A 24,670-nucleotide genomic window follows, 5' to 3' on the forward strand; every position below is an offset into this window, starting at 1 on the left:
TTACTTGAATGGGAATACTTAAGCAGACACCTCCAGAAAACACACACAACCATCTCCAGTAGCTGATATAGACCATCGCTGCCGTCAGCCGTAGACATGGCGGAACATCTCCGTCTTACAGGCCCCGAGGAACTGAGCCAAGTGTCAGCCCTTGGCCCACAGAACCAGAAATCACCACAAAGTCATATAGAGTCCAAACAGATGGTTTTTACTGATCAAATAGGCATACAGTGCAAACGAATAAAATGACAGCTCTGAGAGGCTCACTAGCTGGGAGATATTATAAGGCAGGCAAGGCGGGAGATTACACGCATGAATACAGTTTCCCAGGAGCTGAGTTCCCAGGCCTAGGTATGCGACCTTGGGGGGCAGACAATACAGCACAGAGACAGAGGCAATAACGAAACCGAGATAGCAGCCTGACACCAAGTCCCACAGGGCCCTGGGTCACACTCGACAGAGAGTTTCACCAGGCTGGGGCCAGGGCCCAAAAAGCCCTGGCCAAGGACAGCCGGATATTTTTGGGCCGAGGACCACCAGGAGGTTGTCACCGGCTGAGCACAACGCTCTTTGGGGGGGGGGGTACAGAGGGAGAGGTGGCCCTGCAGATACGACGGTTCCAGACCATTGAGGGCTTTGAAGGTCAGTACCAGACTGGGAAGGGCAGCCATGAAGGAGCTAGAAAAGATTCTGAAGTGTGACGATGTGTCACTGGCCACCAAGATCAAGTTAATTCATGCCATCGTATTCCCTGTTACTATGTACGGGTGTGAAAGCTGGACAATGAAGAAAGCTGACAGGAAGAAAGTAGATTCCTTTGAAATGTGGTGTTGGAGGAGAGTGTTACGGATACTGTGGACTGCCCAAAGAACAAATCAGTGGGTTGTACATCAAATCAAGCCTGAACTGACCCTAGATGCTAAAATGACTAAACTGAGGCTATCGTATTTTGGCCACATTATGAGAAGACAAGAGTCACTAGAAAAGACAGTCATGCTAGGAAAAGTTGAGGGCAGCAGGAAAAGAGGAAGACTCAACAAGAGATGGACTGACTCAATAAAGGAAGCCACAGCCCTCAGTTTGCAAGATCTGAGCAAGGCTGTTAAGGATAGGACACTTTGGAGGACATTGATTCATAGGGTCGGCATGAGTCAGAAGCGACTTGACGGCACTTAACACACACACACACACCAGCGTTATATGGTGGGCATTCTTGGTTTCATGGAATATTTGTCTGAGGCCTGTCGACCAGCTCAGGGAGGACTGTTACTTTTTTCATAGAAGATCTTTTCAAGAGGATCTGGATCGCGCCTGGCTTTCTCTGGACTGCACCCTGCATGCAAGAGGTGAGCCTCAATTGCCTAGCAGGACCATGGAGACAGATTCCAGGCTGGGTGGATATTGTCAGTACCTCTCTGGCAGTAACAGGTGTTTCTGCCCCCAGCGCCGACTGATACTGCTTCATCTTCTCTAGCATCCTCTCATCCGATGGGTAGAAGAGCAAGTAGGTTGCCGCGCATTCGGCGGCCAGGGTCTGGTTCCCCACTGGAAGGGAAGAGAAGGTCAAGGCGCTAGCCCCTGCCTCCTGCTGCAGCAAGGCTCCCAGACATGACAGAGACGGGCAACTTAGGGTTGCCAACCTCCAGGTACTAGTAAATCGAACAAGAAGGCACCCCTGTGCCTGTACCTCGTAGGTTTGGAAATCAGCACAGGAAAATCAGTACAAATATAGAAATCTTATTGGTGACTATAGCATAGATGACAAGATACAAAATACAAGGTGTATAACAACAAACATATACTCATTGTGCCATCCTACAAATACATACATATATACAAAGCAAGTATATTGCAAACTCTATGCAGCAAAGTATTTAACTTGTGTTCTTCTGGGTAGTAGAAATTTATAGTTTTAGTTGAAAATCCAAAGATTGGTCTAGTCCAAGAGAATAAGAATAAAATTCCCTCAAGGAACTGATGGAATATCCTGATACAATGTCATACTGAGCAAAGAAAGATAACTTTATTATGTGATTAATCTACAATTGATTTTTGATTGGATATGGGGCTGAAGAAAAGACTGAAATGGCCATCCCCCATCTTATTCTCTTGGACTATACCAATCTTTGGATTTTCGACTAAAACTATAAATTTCTACTACCCAGAAGAACACAAGTTAAATACTTTGCTGCATAAAGTTTGCAATATACTTGCTTTGTATATATGTATATATTTGTAGGATGGCACAATGAGTATATGTTTGTTGTTATACACCTTTTGTATCTTGTCATCTATGCTATAGTCACCAATAAGATTTTCTATATTTGTACTGATTTTCCTGTGCTGATTTCCAAACCCCCAGGTACTAGCTGGAGATCTACTGCTATTGCAACCGATCTCCAAGCGACAGAGATCAGTTCCCCTGGAGAAACTAGTCGCTTTGGCTATTGGACTCCATGGCATTAAAGTCCCTCCCCTCCCCAAACCCCACCCTCCTCAGGCTCTGCCCCCAAAACCTCCCGCCAGTGGCGTAGAGGGACCTGGGCAACCCTAGGGCCGCTCCAGGCTTCCTCTCCTGTTTACCTTGGCCATAGGCGAATTGCAGCAGGTCAAAATGAGATGGGATGAAGTCCTCCACGGAAGAAACCCTCCCTGGCTTGGTGGCGATGTCGAGGACGCATCTCTGCCGGCACTTCAAGACCTGGAGATAGTGGACTGGGAGGCAGAGAGAGAACATGGTGGTCTCCAGCACGGTAGCTTCTACAGGCTCAGCTACAGGCTATAATATCCCCGTGTCCTCTGTAACTCTGTGTGTTTGTGATTCTTTGGTCATTTATGGGACTTTGACCTGAGGTTCGTTGCTGGCTGGACCCACATTTTCCTGTTGGGAATCTGTGCACCAGCAGTCTCCAAGCTCAAATCAAGCCCCCACCCCTGTAAATGCTGGTTTCGAATTGGCTTACTTTGCAGCGCTCACTGAGAGAAAATCCCCCCCAAACCCAATTGCCACATAAAAAAGCATTTTAAGAAGAACTACAACAAAAACGGAGCAATCTGAAAGGAAGGAGGGGGGAGAAATCCAACCCTTGGTTTTAAAAAATATTTCCTTCTGTTCCGAGGAAGCAAGAAGCATTTGAATCTCTGCCTCTTTACACGCTGCTTTGTAACTGGCTGTGAGAGAAAGCAAGCTTGCGTGCCCCGCACTTTGCCTTATGCACAGGGATTTCAAGCGGGCTGAGCTCGGAAGATGGAAGAATCAGGTTAAGGAAGGAGAAGTCCTGGCATTTGTGAGAACTGGCGGCGAGGTCATCTCTAATGGACGGAAAACTCATGCATAACTCCAAGGAACAACCGAGACAGACCGGGGGCAAACGTGAGTGAAAGTACCCCTGCATAAACGGCCTTTGTGTTCTTGTCTTCAACATCTTTTCTGTAATCGTGTAGTCTCCCCCCCACCTTATTTTTGCCCAGATCAGGATCTTTGTTGTCCTGTTCAGGGAAGATGTTCATGACAACAATCAGAAGGGGAAAAATAGGAAGAACAGTTTTTGACAGAGAGGCAAAATGGGTGAGATGCAGTGATCAATATTAGAAGCTTGGAAAGAAGAAAGACAAATGAAAAAAGAAGAGTTTGTAGACATTGTGGAGGAAAGAAATCTGAGGGAGCTCACAGCCAATTACAAGAAATGCATAATGTTCAGTTCCATTCAGTGTTCCTTCAGATATTTAAAAGGATACCATAAACAATGGGTTGGATCCGAGGTAGTTGGAAAGAGCCTTCTTCTGACTCAAGGTGCCTCAAAGAAGAAGAAGAGTTGGTTTTTATATGCCGACTTTCTCTACCACTTAAGGGAGACTCAAACCAGCTTACAATCACCTTCCCTTCCCCTCCCCACAACAGACACCCTGTGAGATAGGTGGGGCTGAGAGAGTGTGACTAGCCCAAGGTCACCCAGCTGGCTTCATGTGTAAGAGTGGGGAAACAAATCCAGTTCATCAGATTAGCCTCCGCCACTCATGTGGAGGAGTGGGGGAATCAAACCCGGCTCTCCAGATTAGCGTCCACCACTCCAAGCCACCGCTCTTAACCGCTACACCACCCTGGCTCCTCAAAGATCGTCTTGTGTGAGAGGAAGACTTTTTCCTCCAGAGAAAAGTTCCTCCGCTACTAGAACAGGTCTGGAAGATTCAAACCCACAGCGGAGAAGAACTGCAATATGAGTCAGTTCCCATTTTGAGAGATGCCAAACAAATTTTAACAACCTTTACATATGAATTACTTATTTCATATTCTGCACAGATTTTTGTAGAGCGTAAACATGCAAAGAAGCTGAAAAGCAACATTGAGTCAAATGATAATAAAAACATTCAGACAGATGGATATAAACCCCCAGCGGGATCCTAGTAAAAAGAAAACATCATTTTTCCCCACAGTCCTCACTTGTAGTTGCGGATTGTTGCAACATTGATAGTTGCGGATAGTTGCAACATTGATATTTATCAATGTTGGTTTTTTAATGAAGATGCAGAAACATTTGGAGAATATCTGGACAATATTCAACGACAAAATACTCAGAGGAACATTTCTGGAAGCAAACCCATAGCGGAGAAGGACTGCAACATGACTAAGACAGTTCCCATTTTGAGAGAAGTCAAACAAATTTAACAGCCTTTACATATGAATTACATATGAATTTCATAATCGGCACAGATTTTTGTGGAGCGTAAACATGCACAGCAGCTGAAAAGCAACATTGAGTCAAACGATAATAGAGACAGACAGACAGATGGATCTAACCCCCCTGAGTAGGATCCCAGCAAAAAGAAAACACCATTTTTTCAGACCTCATTTGTCGTTGTGAATCAAACATATATATATATATATATATATATATATATATATATATATATATAAAACAGGGTGGGGGAAGGAAGCAAATATTCAGAGAATATCTGGAGAATATTCAATGACACAATACTCAGAGGAAAATTTCTGGAAGCAGATTAACAGGTGATGTCGCACTTCCCAGCTCCGTGGCATTCGTAAGACTTTCAGCCGGTAGCCAGAGACAGGGTTGCCAGCTCCAGGTTGAGAAATACCTGGAGATTTTGGGGGCGGAGCCTGAGGAGGGCGGGGTTTGGAGAGGGACTTTGGTGCCATAGATTCCAATTGCCAAAGCGGCCGTTTTCTCCAGGGGAACTGATCTCGGTCGCCTGGAGATCGGTCGTAATAGCGGGAGATCTCCAGCCACCACCTGGAGGCTATGCAAACCAAAACAAGTGTGCTGTATTCCGAAGGCGCACCAAAATGAACAGCAGCTCAGGCTAATACACAGATGAATGCTAAGAATTATATTAACAATAACAAAAAAATGTTACCAAAGACAAAACGGCTCAAACAATGTCTCTGCATTTATAGTTAGAGAATCATAGAGTTGGAAGGGACCACCAGGGTCATCTAGTCCAACCCCCTGCACAATGCAGGAAATTCACAACTACTTCCCCCCCACACACCCCTAGTGACCAGAAGATGGCCAAGATGCCCTCCCTCTCATCATCTGCCTAAGGTCACAGAATCAGCATTGCTGACAGATGGCCATCTAACCTCTTCTTAAAAACCTCCATGGAAGGAGAGCTCACCACCTCCTGAGGAAGCCTGTTCCACTGAGGAACCGCTCTAACTGTTAGAAAATTCTTCCTAATGTCTAAATGGAAACTCTTTTGATTTAATTTCAGCACGTTGGTTCTGGTCCGACCTCCTTGGGCAACAGAAAACAACTCAGCACCATCCTCTATATGACAGCCCCTCAGTTAGTCCTTGCATTAATTATAGCCGCAAGTTGAATTCTTGCGGTGATTCCGTAGAGACCGTAAATGAAATAATGATGGACTTGAAGGGCTGTCTTATAGAGGAGGGTGCCGAGTTGTTTTCTGTTGCTCCAAAAGGTTGGACCAGAACCAACGGGTTGAAATTAAATCAAAAGCGTTTCCGTCTAGGAATTAGGAAGAATTTTCTAACAGTCAGAGTGGTTCCTCAGTGGAACAGGCTTCCTTGGGAGGTGGTGAGCGCTCCTTCCCTGGAGGTTTTTAAGCAGAGGCTAGATGGCCATCTGTCAGCAATGCTGATCCTATGACCTTAGGCAGATCTTGAGAAGGAGGGCATCTTGGCCATGTTCTGGGCGTGGAGTGGGGGTCACTGGGGGTGAGGGGGGGAGGTAGTTGTGAATTTCCTGCATTGTGCAGGGGGTTGGACTGGATGACCCTGGTGGTCCCTTCCAACTCTATGATTCTAATTCATGTGAATTCAAGACAGTGAGCCACGGTCTCTATGGAATCAGCGCAAGAATTCAACTTGCGGCTATAATTAATGCCAGGACTAACTATAGACGTAGAGGCATTCGTTGAGTTGTTTTGTCTTTTGTAACATTTTTTTGTTTTGTTACTGAGAATATAATTATTAGCATTCATCTGTGCATTAGCCTGAGCTGCTGTTCATTTTGGTGTACCACCCGGAGGCTGGCAACCCTAGCTGGAGAGCTCCCTTGGGCTGTCGCTGCTACCTGCAATGGCTTCATAGAGGCCAAGCTGAGTCCCCTCCTCTTCTTCGTCTTCCTCTTGCAGCCCCTCGCAGAGGGCTCGGCAATCCTCCAGTGCCAGCAGCCCTTCGCGGAGCGACTCCTCAAACTCTTTCAGCGCCTGCTGGTAGTCATCCGCCTTGTAATGGCGCACCCCGGCTTCGTAGGCCACCTGCAAAGCCACAAAGCCACAGCGATGTCATTCATCTCTGAGAACAGCCCAGGTGAGTGGCGCTCTAACAGGGAAGGGCCGCCCTCTAGTGGCCTGTCGTAACTGCAGAGGCCAAGTTCTCAGGACTAGAGCAGGGGTTGCCAGCTCTCCAGGTGGTGGCTGGAGATCTCCCACTATTACGACTGATCTCCAGGCGAGAGTGATCGGTTCCCCAGGAGAAAATGGCTGCTTTGGCAGTTGGACTCTATGGGAAATAGCTGGAGGCTGGGAAATACCTGGAGATTTTGGGGGGTGGACCCTGAGGCTGGCGGGGTTTGGCGAGGGGAGGGACTTCAATGCCATAGAGTCCAATTGCCAAAGTGGCCGTTTTCTCCAGGCGAACTGATCTCTGTCGCCTGGAGATCAGTTGTAATAGCAGTACCAGCTAGTCCAGCTAGTACCTGGAGGTTGGCAACCCCACTCACAATCCACTCACAGCCCCTGCCTTTGCCTCACCACAACTAATCCACGCAACAGGGATCGCTGTGGTTTGACCGGCCGGCTTCCTTTAGTGAGCAGAAAGGTTGCTGATTTGAAGAAAGTGGGGGTATAAAAACCAACTCTTCTTCTTCTTCTTGGGTTGGCTGTGACTTGACGGCCCACAATTATTAAATCTGCTGGCATGTTTTGGGAGGAGAACGGGGGTATGTGGGTTTTTAATCTATTGGTTTTAAACGGTAATCCTTGAGCCACAAGGAAAGGCGGGATATAAATATTTTAATCCATATACACATACATTCCCCAAGAGGACCTGGGGTCAGGAAAATGGTGTTTGTGTGTGGAGGGGTGAGGCATAAACCTTCTCTTCCCTTGCGCCACCTTCTCAAATTGGCCCATGTCTGGGAATTAAGTCCCTAGAACCGAACTCACAACGCATATCTGGTTGCGCACACCCGTGTCTGATTGCGCAAACACGCGGGTAAAAAGTAGCCTGTAATTAGATTCCCTGTGGGGGTTTGAACCTGGGTCTCCCATGTCCTAGACATCCACACTCTGACCACTATACCACACTCTAGATTTTTACAGGGAGGAATTTCCTTTGGAGGGGATGTAGTTCTTACTCTTACAAACTCTGAACGTTGAACTCCTTTCAGGAGTGAGATGAGTTCAAATTTTAATTCAGCAAACAGTGTGTTGGCTATCAGCGACTGGGAGCCTCAAAGGTTGAGCTGAAAACTACAACAAGAAGAAGTTGGTTTTTATATGCTGACTTTCTCTACCACTTAAGAGAGACTCAAACCGGCTTACAATCACCTTCCCCTTCCCTCCCCACAACAGACACCCTGTGAGGTAAGTGGGCCTGAGAGAGCTCGAAGAGAGCTGTGACTAGCCCAAGGTCACCCAGCTGGCTTCGTGTGGCGTGGGGAAACAAATCCAGTTCACCAGATTAGCCTCCGCCGCTCATGTGGAGGAGTGGGGAATCGAGCCCGGTTCTCCAGGTCAGACTCCCCTGCTCCAAACCACTGCTCTTAACCATTACACCATGCTGGCTTCTACACCATGCTATAACTACAAACTATAACAAAATAATTATATTCATTACAAGGTGTACGCTATAAATGTGTTAAAAACACAGGGCCTGGAATGTCTTAGTTCATAGTTTCCAGTCAACCTTTGAGGCTTCCGGTACTTTCCTCGTTGAGTTTCTTCCTTCTTTTTTGTTGTCCCCTCTGCGATCAGCTAAGCCTTGGGGCTATGCTTTGGGGAGAGCCAGCGTGGTGTACTGGTTAAGAGCAGTGGTTAGGAGCGATGGACTCTAATCTGGAGAACAGGGTTAGATTCCCCACTCCTCCCCATGAGCGGCAGACTCTAATCTGGTGAACCGGGTTGGTTTCCACGCTCCTCCACATGAAGCCAGCTGGGTGACCTTGGGCTAGTCACAGCTCTCTTAGAGCTCCCTCAGCCCCACCGACCTCCCAGGGCAGGGGTCTCAAAACTGCGGCTCCAGAGCCGCATGTGGCTCTTTGGCCCGTTGAGTGCGGCTCTCCGAACTTGGTGCTTGCTCTTGTGCTCGCTCGCACCGGCAGCCGGGCTGCGGAGCCGGCGCGCCTGAGAGAGAGAAAGAGAGAGTGGGTCTCCCTTTCCCTTGCCCTCAATGGTTGGGAGGCTAAAGCCTCCCCTCCCCTCTAGCTGCGCGATTGCTGGGCGGGCGGCTCGGTGGTTCCTGCCCCCCCCGCCTATCAGCTGTTGGGCGGGGCGGGCTTCCTTTGGTAGACCTGGCCTCCGGCTGAGTCCCATTGGGAGGCCATGTCTACCCACTGGCTTTCTTGGCGGTAGACCTGGACTCCGAGGAAGAGAAAAAAGTCCCCCTTCAGAGGCCAGGTCTACCAATTGGCTTCTATGGGCCTCTGGAGGCCAGGTCTACTGCCAAGAAAGCCAATGGGTAGACCTGGCCTCCCAATGGGACTCCGCCGGAGGCCAGGTCTACCAATAGGCTTTTATGGTGGTAGACCAGGCCTCCAGACGAGGACTCCGGACGGGGAGGGGGAAATGGCAGGGACTTACAATTAAATTTTTATCAATAAATAAGATCACTATTAAGTATGATATCAAGTTTTATTCAGTGTACCTATAGTTTAATTAAGACTTAAAACTTTAATTAAAGTTTATTAAGTTAATAAACAGTGTACTTACCTATATAGTTTAAGTTTAAGAAATTTGGCTCTCAAAAGAAATCTCAATCGTTGTACTGTTGATATTTGGCTCTTTTGACTAATGAGTTTGCCGACCCCTGTCCCAGGGTGTCTGCTGTGGGCAGGGGAAGGGAAGGTGATTGCAAGCCAGTTTGATTCTTCCTTAAGTGGTAGAGAAACTTGGCATATAAAAAACCAACTCTTCTTCTTCCTAGATATGGTGTGTGTGGGGATCCTACAGGATTTACGCTGTTATGAAGATACTCATTTGCATGCCCTGCAAAAAAATAACAATGCTGTTTCCTCCCCCCACCCCCCTAAGTGGAAACCATGTGCTCATCCTCGGGAAGGGAAGAGTTTGCCTCCCACAAGTATTTCTCACAAGCTGCTTCCTACCCCTGGCCAGCCTGTCTCTCAGCAGCAAAGCTAGCCCCGCCCTCCGCGTTCGCTGGGGGATGCAAAAGCTATACGGGGCCAGCCATCTGCCACGCTACAACCCAGGGAGATAATCTCCCATCTGGAAAGCAGCCTCCTGTTTGACAAAAGTCCTGGATCAGTTGCGGAGAAGTGGAGCAAACGCAGAAGCGAATCCCTGGCGGGCAGTTTATAAGGAGAGGACTGTCCCTGCGCATTCCAGAAGGAACCAGTGTGGTGTAGTGGTTAGAGTCTCGTTAGGATCGGGGAGACCTGGGTTCGAGTCCCCGCTCAAACCCCGCCGTGGAGGCTTGGCTGGGTGACCTTGGGCCAGTGAGCCTAGCCAACCTCATACTGAAAGCTAAGCTGGATTACATGAGCACATGAAGCTGCCTTATACTGAACCAGACCCTTGGTCCAGCAAAGTCCGTATTGTCTACTCAGACTGGCTCTCCAGGGCCGCAGTCTTTCACATCACCGACTCGCCTAGTCCCTTTAACTGGAGATGCCGGAGATTGAACCTGGGACCTTCTGCACGCCAAGCAGATGCTCTACAAATTGAGCCACAGCCCCTCCCTCACAAAGGTCGGTCCTTGTCAGTACTTGGATGGGAGACCAGCACGGAAGTCCAGGGTTGCTACGCAGAGGCAGGCAATGGCAAAACACCTCTGTTTGTCTCTTGTCTTGAAAACCTTATGGGGTCATCCTAAGTTGGCTGTGACTTGAAGGCGCTTTCCAGTTCCCACCACTGATATAGCTTGCCATTCATAAGTAATAAAAATATGGAAAACAAAATAATGACATGTTAAGTAGAAATACTGATTATCCTCTGACCTGTGTGTGAATTTCACCTTTTGGAATCTGTGGTAAACCACCAGCTCACCCGTTTTAGATAAAGTGGTCTGCCTGTCTCTATTGTCAGAAGCCTTTCCACCCAACATAAGAACATAAGAAAAGCCCTGCTGGATCAGACCGAGGCCCATCAAGTCCAGCAGTCTGCTCACACAGTGGCCAATCAGGTGCCTCCAGGAAGCCCACAAACAAGAAGACTGCAGCAGCATTATCCAGCCTGTATTCCACAGCACCTACTATAACAATATAATATAATTATAATAAGAATGTAAGAAGGGCCATGCTGGATCAGACCAAGATCCATCAAGTCCAGCAGTCTGCTCACACAGTGGCCAACCAGTTGCCTCTAGGACAAACAAACAAGATGACAAACAAGCCGACTGCAGCAGCATCCTGCCTGTGTTTCATGTGTGTGTGTGTGTGTGTGTGTGTGTGAAGTGCCGCCAAGTTGCAGCCGACAGCAGGAAAAGAGGAAGACCCAACAAGAGATGGATTGACTCAATAAAGGAAGCCACAGCCCTCAATTTGCAAGACCTGAACAAGGCTGTCAAAGATAGGACATTTTGGAGGACTTTCGTTCATAGGGTCGCCATGAGTCGGAAGCGACTTGACAGCACTTAACACACACATATAACAGGCATGCTTCTCTGATCCTGGAGAGAATAGGTATGCATCATGACTAGTATTCATTTTGACTAGTAGCCATGGATAGCACTCTCCTCCATGAACATGTCCACTCCCCTACCAGCCTCTATAAAGCAGCCTTTCTGAACAGCCCCACAGCATCCCAGTTCCAATCAGGGTCTTACCCAGTGTGGCACGGCCTCAAGATCCCGAAAGCTCTCTTCTTTCACCCCCGCCATGCGCTGGTATTTCTCCATATCCTCCCGCATCTGTAAGTGCTGTGGGTTGGCCACAAAGAACGTGTGAGCGGAAGAAACGGCCTCATCCAGTCGCTTGAGCTGCGGAGACAGAATAGCTCGGTTGAGAAGCAGTGTCAGGTGAGAAGGGAACTGTTTCGGATTGGGGGACGGGGAAGAAATTTTTGGCAATGTCTGGAGGCCTTTTCCAAATTAAACTGGGGTGGGGGGAGAAACAGTTTGAGAATATTTGTTATGGAAACGTATACTTCAAGCATGGTGTAGTGGTTAAGAAGAATGGACCAAATAAGCAGCCGAATCAGTAGTTTGTGATTATATCAGAATTCTCTCAACGGTTCGATCTGAAACTGACCCACGTTTGCTGTGAAACTGGCCAAATATGCAGCCCCATGGTATTCCAGCATTATTCTCTTGTTAGTGCACTCGCAAATGGATTCAAGGGTGGTCGGATGAGGGGGACAGAGAAGGGAGGGGAAAGCGAGAACGGGCATGGGGAGAAAAAAATGACAAGTATGCTTTCGATTTGGGATTGAGGCAGACTTTAAACTCGGGGTAAAACAGCATCCTGAAAACATTGGGAAAATGCGAGGGGAGAGTGAGGCGAATTCTGAAGGCCGGAAAATACATACATAATTAAAATAAAGCCCTGAAGTAGTTGGGGGGGGGGGGGTTTGACTGCGATGGGAACAACCTGTGCATAAAAGGCCTAGGATGTGAGGGACCCAAGTTTGAATCCCTGCTCTGCTATAGAAGCTTGCTGGGTGACATCGGGCCCATCACACGCTCTCAACCTAATCTACTTTACAGGATTGTTGTGAGGATCAAATGGAGGAAAGGAGAACAACGTAATCAACTTTTGCTCCTCACTGGGGAGAAAGGTGGGGTATAAATGAAGTAAACAAACAAACAAAATTATGGCACTGCCTATTATCAACTCTGGTAATATCTTCCCCCTGCCCCCCCCCCGCAAGCATTACTCTACTGAAAATGTTCCTGTTTCTTCCTCTCCCTCCACCAGGCCTTTTCGAAAAGGCAAATACAGATCTACACAGTGGCCTGTGATCGTTATTCATGTGCATAACTCATACCACCGCCACACAACCCGTGTGTGTTCTTTGCATGCGCACAGTCACATTCTGTGACATTTAGCAGCCTACACAGAGTGGGCGAAAATTCTCAGAACTGGGAATCTGAAAACACAAATGCAGAAGATTGCTATATTCAAGCGAACGTAACTTCTCCAAGGCTTGGATTTTTTTGAATAGCATCAACGTGCTTCGGGATCTACACCCCACCCACACACACACACCCGGAAATTGCACATTTTGTCGTCTGGTTGCGCATTATTTTTTTAAAAAAGCCTCGTCCTCCACAGCCAACTTTTGAGAGGTAACTCGGGCATATGAGTGAAAAAGAGCAGGTAAGCTTTCCAGAAAAAGGAAAAAAAATGTATTTACTTCATTTATGTCCCACCTGTCTCCCAATGGAGATACAAAGGGGCTTACAGCGTTCTCCTCATTTTGATTTCATCCAAAAGAGTAAAGGAAAAATATAAAAGAAAAAGGGTAAAGGGAAAATTGGGAATTACAATAATACCCCAGCATGGTGTAGTGGTTAAGAGCGGTGGTTTGGAGTGGTGGATTCTGATCTGGACAACCAGGTTGGATTCCCCACTCCTCCACATGAGTGGCGGAGGCTAATCTGGTGAACTGGATTTGTTTCCCCATTCCTCCACACGAAGCCAGCTGGTTGACCCTGGGCTAGTCACAGAGCTCTCAGCCCCACCTACCTCACAGGGTGTCTGTTGTGGGGAAGGAAAGGTGATTGTAAGCCGGTTTGATTCTCCCTTAAGTGGTAGAGAAAGTCAGCATATAAAAACCAACTCTTCTTCTTATATCTACTGATAAATTCTACACAAAGAGTATATACACTGGGGTGGAAATATACCCTAACTTTCATTTCATCATTACAACAACTTCGCGAGGTAGGCCATCGAGGTAGGCTAGAATTGTGCCTGGCCCAAGCTTCCATGGCATAGCGGGAATTCAAACCTGGGTCTCCCAGCTCCTAACCCAACACTCTACTACACTGCAGCTGTGGGGGCGATGTGTCCCCCCCACAAATGCCTTCTGCCACAGATGTTGGCTTTGAGACTATTTTGTGGCCTCGACGCCACCTGGGGAGGTGTTGAGCTCTCCTTCCCTGGAGGTTTTTAAGCAGAGGCTTGATGGCCATCTGTCAACAATGCCGAGTCTATGACCTTAGGCAGATGATGAGAGGGAGGGCATCATCTTGGGCATCTTCTGGGCATGGAGTAGGGGTCACTGGGGGTGTGGCGGGGGGGGGGAGGTAGTTGTGAATTTCCTACATTGTTAGGGTTGCCAGGTCCCCCTTCGCCACCAGCTGGAGATTTTTGGGGAGGAGCCTGAGGAGGGTGGAGTTTGAGGAGGGGAGGGACTTCAATGCCCTAGAGTCCAATTGCCAAAGCGGTCATTTTCTCCAGGTGATCTGTGGGCTGGAGATCAGTTGTAACAGCAGGAGATCTCCAGCCAGTACCGGGAGGTTAGCAAATACAAAATAGAAGAAAAACAAGCATTCAATAAATGCAAATAATTCACAGTGGGTAGCCGTGTTAGTCTGTTTGCAGTAGTCAAAAAGGGTAAGTGTCTCGTCCAGCGCCTGGAGCTCGGCCCCCAGGCCCCTTTTGAGTAGTGACAACAGAACTCTTAATGTCCAAAATATTACATCTTTATTATTTCTTCACATAAATGCATAAGGATTAATCTCTCAACTCACACATCGCTGAACAGGAAGTAGATGCAGAACATATCTAGAGTCTGTGAAAAAACAGATGAATTGGGAGCCTCCTTCCTCTTCTGACTCGGTCTTGGTAGAACAAAGGATTTCAATTTACCCGGGCCAGAAGGAATTGTGGGAAGAAGAAGCTCTGATAGCCAATTAGCGTGCAGTTCAGACACATCTGACCTAGTGTTGGTCTGGACTACATTTCCCATGATTCTAAGTCTTAAAGGGCTAACTACTACAAACATTTTCTATGTAACATTTCGCGTTCTGCTGGGGCAGCACACTCCCCGCCTGGAATTCTTATGAATTCCACTAACTGCATGCATACTATGGTTAATATAACAAGTCTAACTGGGATTATACAATACTACACACAACTAGGTTGCATATCCAAATAACATGCACACGGTCTAACAGGATTCACCGGAATTATTCTTTGGCGCACAAAAGCACCACTTCAGTGATTGGTCTGGGAAGAGTCTTGGCGCCATCTGGCTTGATGACGCCTACTTCGACCTTGCGAACTCGCCCATCTGCGCTTGGTATGGCCTTCTCTACAAGTCCCATAGGCCATGCATTCCGAGGAGCTTCCTTGTCTTTCAACAGGACCACATCTCCCTCGTGTAGATCAGGTGTAGAGGTTTTCCACTTGTGGCGGCCTTGCAGAAGTGGGAGGTATTCTTGTCGCCATCGCTTCCAGAAGGTGTCAGCTAGCACCTGAACCTGTCACCATTGCTGCTTGTGCAAGTCTTTAGCGACAAAGTCCCCTGGGGGTGCTGGCCAGTCTCCAGTCTTCTGCGTCAGCAAGGTGGCTGGTGTCAGTACCGTTGGGTGGTCAGGATCTGAGGAAACCGGAACCAAGGGTCTGGCGTTGATGATGGCAGCAACCTCTGCCAGAAGAGTAGTTAGGACTTCGTGGGAGAGTGACTGAGTTCCCATCAGCATGGAATCTAGGATGCGACGTGCTACTCCTATCATGCGTTCCCATACACCTCCCATGTGGGATGCATGGGGTGGGTTGAATGTCCATGTACAGTCCTGGGAGATCAAGTAGGAGCTGAGGGCTGGATCAAAGTCTGCAGTCCCTCGTATCCCCAGCTCTCTGCAGGCTCCCACGAAGTTTGTGCCACGGTCGGAACGGAGCATCTTGATAGGTCCGCGCACAGCGAAGAATTGTCTGAGGGCATTAATGAAGCTGGAACCATCCAAGGACTCGACCACTTCAATATGGACAGCTCGTATGCTCAGGCACGTGAAAGGCACTGCCCATCGCTTGTTACAAGCTTGTCCTCCTCTCGTCCTGTGTGCAACTATGTTCCAGGGTCCGAAGACGTCAAGCCCTACGTTGGTGAAGGGAGGGTCCATGCTGAGTCGATCCGCTGGCAAGTCTGCCATCAGCTGGTGCTGATGCTTCCCTTTGAGTTTGCGACACTTTATGCACTGGTTAATGATGGCTGCTATGCATCGTTTCGCGCCCACAATCCATAGTCCAGCCGCTCTGACGGCGCCTTCTGTGAAATGCCGTCCCTGGTGGTGGACTGATTCATGATAATACTTCACCAAAAGGATGGTGATATGCTGCCGTGCTGGAAGGACGATGGGGTTCTTTACTGTTGAGGCTAGATCCGCTCTGTTCAAACGCCCACCCACTTTCAACAGCTTGTCGTCGAGGTAAACATTTAACTTAACGAGGGTGCTGGTCTTCGGGATTGCTCTCCTGCTCTCAAGGCACCTGATTTCCTCTGAGTAGGCCTGATGCTGTATGCTTGACAGAATCAGCCATTCTGCGCGGTGTCGTTCGTCTGGTGACACTGTCTCAGAGTTTCTGTGGCGGACAAAGTGGATCAGGCAGGCTACTCCCCGAACGAGCGCTGCCCAGGTGGAGTAGCGGTGGAAACGTTGTGTCCCTAACTGGAGTCCTATCCTCGCTTCAGTCCACATGCAGGAAACTTCGGGCCTCACGTCAGTATCCTGATCTGGGGCTAAGAGGTCATACCTCGTCTCGGGCCGGTCGGGCTGTCTGGGTGTTCGAAAGGGGAGTGGTGCGACCCAACTTCCTTCCTTATTCTTTTCGAGGTCTGACTCCATCAGCTTCAGGAACTGTTTGTCTTCAATGGGCAAGGCTGGCTCATTGTCGCCCTTGGTCACCTGGAATACTGTGGAGCCTAAGGTATAGAGACTTTTCTCAGTGATTGTGAAATGATCCGGGCATGGCTTCCCATGAGGAGCACGGCCATTGTCCAGGATGTTCGTGGCAAAGATGCTGACGGTGGCTGGGGTTTGGAGGCGGTCCACACACACGTTCCCCATGATAACCCATCCCAGTTCTAACTTCTGAGCATGCGGAGAGCCGGGAGGACCTCTGACTTGTTCGTGGCATAAGAACAGGTCAGAACAATCCATTCCCAGCAACAGCAGGATTTGCGCTTCGGGGTCCAGGTCAGGTATGTGGTCAGCAATAGGCCGCAGATGAGGGTGGCAGAGTGCGACATCTGGTGTGGGAATCTGTCCGCGGTCATTGGGTAGCGCATCACATTCTAATAGCGTTGGGAGATGGAACTGAGCACCACTTTCCAGTGCTTCAATCTGGAATCCACTGGCTGTCCTCCCCGCCATGAGCTGGACACCAGCACACGTTTTGAGGGTGTACTGTATCTCGTCACCATCCAGGTGGAAGAGCTGGAAGAATGCAGGACTTGTTAGCGAACGATTACTTTGCCCATCGAGCACCACATACATCTTCACAGCCTCGTCAGGGCGTTCCGTGGGGAAAACTCTAGCAAGGCACACTTGATGACAGGTTCTCTGCTTCATCGGAGCACCACAGATACGAGTACACTGGGTGCTAACAGCATTGTCCTGAGTAGGGGCAGTAGTCACTGGCGTCGCCATTGCAGGGAGACCCGTTGCAGGCTCCAGTGATGCCTGTGTGGTGGTGCCCATCATAGGGTGTTGTGACAAGATGAGGTCAGCATGAAGAGCTGTGGGATGCTTGTTGCTGCCACAGGCCGAACACAGAATGCTGATTGGACAGTCCCTAGCCAAGTGGTCCTTAGACTCGCAGCACTTGTAACACAATCTGTATTCCTTCACCAGAGCCTTCCGCTCGTCCAGCCCTTTCTGCCCGAACTCTCTGCACTTATTGAGCGAATGTGGCTTCTTGTGCAGTGGGCAGAAAGCTCCCACAGGCCTCTCCGTCTTAGGTCGCAGCGTGGCAGCTGAGACTTCCGTCTTCTGCACAGAGATAGTGGCCTTGACTTTCGTGTCTCTGGACGCCAACTTCTCTTCATGAGCTTCGCCGTAGAGTTTATCCAAACCAGTGTGAGGGTCAGTCCTGTCTCTCGCTGTCCTCCTAATGAAGTCAACGAGAAATGAAAAGGGGGGGTAGGTATTATTGTTGTTCACCTTGAAGGTAGCCACTTCTGTGCCCCACTTCTCTCGCAGCAAGAGAGGCAGCTTGTCAATAATCCTGTCCTGTCCGCTGAATTGATCCAAACACACGAGACCGGACAGCTGTGGATTCTTCTTGGCCGCCTCCACCTCCAGCAGGACATCCAGTAGGTCCCATAGTTTGGGAGTGTCTTTCAAAGTCAGTTTAGGGAAGTCCTTCAGTTTCCGCATGAAAACGTTTTCGATGTCTGTAGGTCTGCCATAGCGTTCGTCAAGCCTTTGCCACACTGTCCTGAGTGCCATTTCAGGGTTCTCGACGTGCGCTGCATAGAGTCGCTTGGCTGCATCCGAAGAAGCTGGCCCCAGCCATGCGATCAAGAGCGTTAATTCCTCATCTGCTCGCAATCCCATCTCCCCTGTGACCCTCTGGTAGATGACCTTCCACAAGAAGTAGTCCTCCACGCGATCCGTGAACTTCTGCACACCCTGCTCGGACAAATTCTTCCTGAGATTGCGTGATCCCAGGTAGCTGCCACTGTACTGGGCGAGGCGGGTAGGGTCTGGGAGTGGAACGGCATGAATGAGCTGTGTGGGATACTGAGCAGTGAGCCAAGTCGCAGGAAAGGCAGGTGACTGGAGTGGCTGAGCTGCGGGCCCAGCAGATGGTTGGGGTGCAGGAACAGTGGGAGCAAACATTGCAGTATTTGGATTCAAAGCCCATTGGCTGATATCTGCCTTGCGTTCGGACCCACCCTCCACTGGTACGCCGATGAGAGCTTTCTGTTCTGCAGGTGACTGGAGCGGCTGAGCTGCAGGAACGACAGGTGACTTGAGTGGCTGAGCTGCAGGAGCAGCAGATGACTGGGGTGCAGGAGCGGTGAGTTGGCTGATGTCCACTGGTATGCTGATGAGAGCATTCTGTTCCTGTACGAAGGACAGCACGCGGTGCTGTGTATCCTCTTCTTCTAGCTCCTCAGGCCGGAAACCCAGATCCAGCCGCGCTGCCAAATCGAAGGTCCGAGCCCGGGCCTCCAATTCTGCGGCCTCACCTTCCCGAGCTAACGTCCGTAGTCTCGCTTCTCGTTCCTCTTGTACCGCTCGTTGTCTGGCTTCGCAAGCTTCTTGCTCCTCACGGAGTTGGGTCTGCCGAACCTCTTGTTCTGCTCGTTGTTTGGCTTGCTCTGCTCGTTGTTTGGCTTGCTGAACCTCATAGTCCGCTTGTTGTAATGCCGCTTCCCTTCTCACGCCTTCTTCCTTCCTGGCAAACTCTGCTCGTTTGGCGGCTGCTGCCGCGTCAGCTTTGGCTTCCAGCGCTATGCATGCCAGGCTAGCGTCTGATCCTGACCTGTAGGAGCTCCCAGAAACGTGAGAACGGGCCTTAGAGGTGGCAGGTCTTGACCTGTGGGAGCCCTTAGCAGCATGGGAAGAAACCTTCGAGGCGACAGAGGCCCCGGACTTGCGGCTACCTCCAGAAACGTGGGAGAGGGCCTTGGAAGACTGCCGTTTTGAAGAAACAAGGGAGTGGGCTGTCGAAGGCATGTCTTTCACTGATGCCAGGTGTGATGGTGGAGAGGAGAGCTGTGTGGTCGAGTTCCCCTTTTCTGCTGCCTTAATGCGGACGTCTAGGTCTTGTGCAGCGCCTTCGAAGAATCTCTCTCGGGTCTCCCGTTGATCCTTGAACTGTGGTGCCTCCTCTGAGCCCAGTTGGGCCAGGATTATCGAAATTCGATCCTCGTTCCCCCACCACTGTGAGTACAGCTGTACACGACGGGCCTGAAGGCCGCGCAGTTCCTCTACGCTGCAGCTAGTAGTGTCTTTCTGTAGTTCTCGTTGCGCCTTCTGCCATGCGCGTTCCGCCTTATCGCGAAGCTCATCCTTTTGGCTCAACAGATAGTCTCTCATCTTGGCTGAGAGCATTGGCATCCGATTCACTGAGGTCGTTCCGTGCATTTGATTTGTTGCTGCTGCAGAGGTGGACTGGTTGCTGTCTGCTCCATCTGGACCCACGATCAGGCTTTCGTCTCCTGGTCGGAGGTTGTCAGCTCCCGAGTGGAGTGTGTCGTCACTAGACTGATCTCCCGTGGCTGCAACGTTGGTGGACATCCTGTCCTCCAGGTGGTGCTGTCCTCTCTGGGGGCGCAGTACCGTTGCCGTCCACCAGGTGGCGCTGTTCTGGTCTGCTTGGGTGAGTGAGTTGCCAGCCCTCAGTTGTTCTTGGCTGGCACTAGGCGGCGATGATCCTAAGCTTTCCTTCTATGCTGATGTTGGGATCCTGATTCCCCACTCCCTGGTTCTCTTTTGGCCTCTTATACTCCAACTTACAACAGGGAGCTTTTCCTGATTTGCAAAGGGGTAGCCGTCTGGTGCTTGGACCTCGTTAGCTGTCTGAGCTGTATGGGGCTCCAGTGACCGTGGCGTGCTTTGCTTTCAGGGAGCCAGAGACTTCCTGCCTTAATGTCCTTGTGGGCTAGGTTAAAGGCCAGGAGTTACTTAGAGGAGAAGTGAGCTGAATGCTGTAGACATTGCAAAACAGGAGCATGCAGACTAAAACCTTTTAAACTGTTCAATCTGCAGGGAGATCTGTTTTCCCACCCTTTCTTCAGCTAGTTGGAGAGGGTAAGCTGGAGACATATACAAATGCAAATAGGCAATCTCCTTGCAATTCACATGCAGACTAGACCAGCTTCAAGCACAGGAAAAATGTCCTTTTAAAATCCAAGCCGTTTGCATGAGCTGAGCAGTTTGCAGAGCAGGCATGCAAGTTTATAAAGTTTGTTGATACAGTCTGTCTGTATAAATCCAAAATATCCGTAGGCTCTTAATAGTCACTGTTTTTTCACTGTCTCGTCCAGCGCCTGGAGCTCGGCCCCCAGGCCCCTTTTGAGTAGTGACAACAGAACTCTTAATGTCCAAAATATTACATCTTTATTATTTCTTCACATAAATGCATAAGGATTAATCTCTCAACTCACACATCGCTGAACAGGAAGTAGATGCAGAACATATCTAGAGTCTGTGAAAAAACAGATGAATTGGGAGCCTCCTTCCTCTTCTGACTCGGTCTTGGTAGAACAAAGGATTTCAATTTACCCGGGCCAGAAGGAATTGTGGGAAGAAGAAGCTCTGATAGCCAATTAGCGTGCAGTTCAGACACATCTGACCTAGTGTTGGTCTGGACTACATTTCCCATGATTCTAAGTCTTAAAGGGCTAACTACTACAAACATTTTCTATGTAACATTTCGCGTTCTGCTGGGGCAGCACAGTAAGAGTCCAGTAGCACCTTAAAGACTAACAAAAATATTTTCTGGTAGGGTATGAGCTTTCGTGAGCCACAGCTCACTTCTTCAGATACTTCTTCAGTATCTGAAGAAGTGAGCTGTGGCTCACGAAAGCTCAAACCCTACCAGAAAATATTTTTGTTAGTCTTTAAGGTGCTACTGGACTCTTGCCCTTTTTGAATAAATGCAAAGTATGTCTTTGTTCAATTTCGGCATATAGTTAACATACAATTATATAATCATTGTCTGGGCAATACTATGCTGGATAAATCCTAAACAACTTGTAATTACAAATGTCTGAATCCCATTCAAAGAGCCTTTGTGCGAATATCTCGCCAAACTTGCACCAAGGCGACGTGGATATACTCTCAATAACGTCCAGACTCGGTAGCGGAAATAGCAGGTATCTTCTGTTGCTGCTGTTTGCAGTATACTGACTCCTAAGATCGTATAGCCCAGTGGTTCCCAACCAGGGGTCCGCGAGAACTAAATTAAGGTCCGCGAAACAAAGTTATAAACCCATAACAAATTAATATTTTCAATTAAAAGTTCTCTATTATAAAAAGATATATCCAAATATTATTCTAAGTTTAATGTTTAACTAACAGTTATGATTAGAGTTTATTTTCAAATTCTCGGAATTTTTATTTTGAACCTGGGGGTCCCTGCACCGAACCAAAAAGTCCTAGTGGTCCCTGGTCAAAAAAAGGTTGGGAACCACGATACTATAGCACAATATAAATTGCATGTTAACTATAAAGGTTGGGAACCACTATACTATAGCACAATATAAATTGCATGTTAACTATATGCCTAAATCGAACAAAGACCTACTTTGCGTTGACGGAATGCTTGTTTTTCTGCTACTTTGTATTTGCTAACGAACTGTAGAGCAGGCGAACCTTGATTGACCTTACCAGTACCGGGAGGTTGGCAACCCTACGCATTGCGCGGGGGGGTGGACTAGATGCCCTCGGGCGGCCCCCCTCCCAACTCCACGAGAAGCGGGCTGGGCGACTCTACCTTGAAGAAGGCCACCTGCAGGTAGTTGTAGGGCTCCCTCTCCTCGAAGCCGCGCCGCACCTCGGCCGCGGCGCGGTGCAGGGAAGGCGGCCCGTCCAGGCGGCGGCCCAGGCACCCCTGCACGCACTCGGCCCGCTGCAGCAGCCGCTCGAAGAAGCCGGCCTCCCAGGGCCGGCCCGGAGGGGTCGCGGCCGCCCAGCCCGCCTCGGCCCGGCAGGCGCGCTGGCAGCGGCGCCGCGCGTCCCGCAGGCGCGCGTGGCTCTCCAGGGCGCGCTGCAGCAGCTGGGCGGCCCGCGGCCAGTCCTGGGCGAAGTAGGCGCGCACGCCGTCGGCGTAGAGGAGGTCGAAGGGGGCCAAAGGGCCGGCCGGGGCCGGCGGGAAGGCCAGGCCGAGCAGGAGGAGGCCCAGGCGGGCCAGGGAGGCCGGCATGGCCGCGGGGGGAGAGGCGGCGGAGGAGCAGCAGGAGATGCGCAAAAGCGCACCAGGGCTGCCCGCGCGCCTTCGCCGCCCGGCCGCCCTTTGGAGAAGAGGCCCGCCTCGCTGGCGGAGGGGGCGGCGGAGGAGCCGGGCCGGGGGCTGGGGGGGCCTCCGGGGAGGAGGCACGGGGAAGGCCCGCCCGCTCGGCCGGCCCAGCCGAGCAGGGCCGAGGCGCTGCGTTCCCAAGACGGCGGCCAAGAAGCGGCTTTTGGAAAGGGAGAGGCAGAAGACAGCTAGCTCACCCCTGTTTTTGCTTTCTTTTTTTAATATATATTTTTATTATTTTTCCATAATTATTGTACATCTCATTTGACAATACATCCTATGTACCAATACATCCTATATATGTACATCCTATATCAGTGGTTCCCAACCTTTTTTTGACCAATACATCCTATATATGTACATCCTATAGCAGTGGTTCCCAACCTTTTTTTGACCAGGGGACCACTAGGACTTTTTGGTTCGGTGCAGGGACCCCAAGGTTCAAAATAAAAATTGCGAGAATTTGAAAATCAACTTTAATCATAACTGGGCCAGAGTCCAGTAGCACCTTAAAGACTAACAAAAATATTTTCTGGTAGGGTGTGAGCTTTCGTGAGCCACAGCTCACTTCTTCAGATACTCATACCCTACCAGAAAATAGTCTTTAAGGTGCTACTGGACTCTGGCCCTTTTTGACTACTGCAAACAGACTAACACGGCTACCCACTGTGAATTTTAATCATAACTGTTAGTTAAACAAACTTAGAATAATATTTGAATATATATTTTTATAATAGAGAAGTTTTAATTGAAAATATTAATTTATTATGGGTTTATAACTTTGTTTCGTGGACCTTAATTTAGTTCTTGCGGACCCCTGGGGGTCCACGGACCCCCGGTTGGGAACCAGTGTCCTATATACATCTCATTTGACAATACATCCTATATACCATCCTATATAGGACAATACACCCTATATACCTATATACTGTATGTCTTCAGTATTAAATATGATCAATTTTAATTGACTTCCCCACCGACTCCCTCCCTCCCTCCAAATATCTGGTGTCTCCGTGGGAGCTGTGGTCCCTCTAGGCCACTGGTTCCCAACCAGGGGTCCGTGGACCCCCAGGGGTCCGCGAGAACTAAATTAAGGTCCGCGAAACAAAGTTATAAACCCATAATAAATTAATATTTTCAATTAAAAGTTCTCTATTATAAAATGTATATATTCAAATATTATTCTAAGTTTAATGTTTAACTAACAGTTATGATTAAAGTTTATTTTCAAATTCTCGGAATTTTTATTTTGAACCTTGGGGTCTCTGCACCGAACAAAAAAGTCCTAGTGGTCCCTGGTCAAAAAAAGGTTGGGAACCACTGCTCTAGGCTGTTGAAAGTGATCTCATGAGACTGTATTGCTGAACGCTTTTTTCTAATGTTCTTATATTATCAAGTGCATGCCATTTCCCCCCATTGCTGTCTTAGGACCTCTAAGCTCTGCTTGCCTATGTTACCAGTAAACCTACTCTTTTTGACTACTAAGTCTCCTGGTGTGGTTTTTGATTTTCTATGGACCAAGTGCTTACAGTATTAACATTTTCTAATCCTTATAAGTCATTATTTTAATGTTGTGTGTGTGTGTTAAGTGCCATCAAGTCGCTTCCGACTCATGGTGACCCTATGAATGAAAGTCCTCCAAAATGTCCTAACTTTGACAGCCTTGCTCAGATCCTGCAAATTGAAGGCTGTGGCTTCCTTTATTGAGTCCATCCATCTCTTGTTGGGTCTTCCTCTTTTCCTGCTGCCCTCAACTTTTCCTAGCATGACTGTCTTTTCCAGTGACTCTTGTCGTCTCATGACGTTATGATGTTATCTCATGATGTTATACTTTCCCCTTATTTAATACATTTCAATAAGCAATAATAATATGATATTAATAATAAAAGGAAAAAAGAAGAAAATCATTTAAAAAATGAGAACAGAGACATAACAAAACTCATTAACATAATTTTTCCAGTCACTCATCTCTGCCGTAAATTCTCACCCCTGTTTTTGAGAAAGTGGTCTCTGTTGCCAAAAGCCTTTCCACCCAACAGAAGAAAAGCCCTGCTGGATCAGACCAAGGCCCATCAAGTCCAGCT

The 24,670-nt window shown here is 48.8% G+C and overlaps 1 protein-coding gene across 1 annotated transcript in view; it reads right to left on the bottom strand.

Moving 5' to 3' along the window:
- P3H3 (prolyl 3-hydroxylase 3) overlaps positions 1 to 22,493 on the bottom strand; it is a 36,682-nt gene extending 14,189 nt beyond the window's left edge. Inside the window, exons 1-5 of the mRNA XM_056848420.1 lie at positions 22,065 to 22,493; positions 11,495 to 11,647; positions 6,561 to 6,747; positions 2,584 to 2,715; positions 1,412 to 1,545 (exon numbers count right to left, since the gene is read on the bottom strand). Coding sequence (XP_056704398.1) covers positions 1,412 to 1,545; positions 2,584 to 2,715; positions 6,561 to 6,747; positions 11,495 to 11,647; positions 22,065 to 22,493 — 1,035 coding nt within the window. The remainder of the gene's footprint in view (positions 1 to 1,411; positions 1,546 to 2,583; positions 2,716 to 6,560; positions 6,748 to 11,494; positions 11,648 to 22,064) is intronic.
- Between the last annotated feature and the right edge of the window lie 2,177 nt (positions 22,494 to 24,670).

Source organism: Euleptes europaea, chromosome 4 (genome assembly GCF_029931775.1).
Source record: "Euleptes europaea isolate rEulEur1 chromosome 4, rEulEur1.hap1, whole genome shotgun sequence".
NCBI lineage: Eukaryota > Metazoa > Chordata > Lepidosauria > Squamata > Sphaerodactylidae > Euleptes > Euleptes europaea.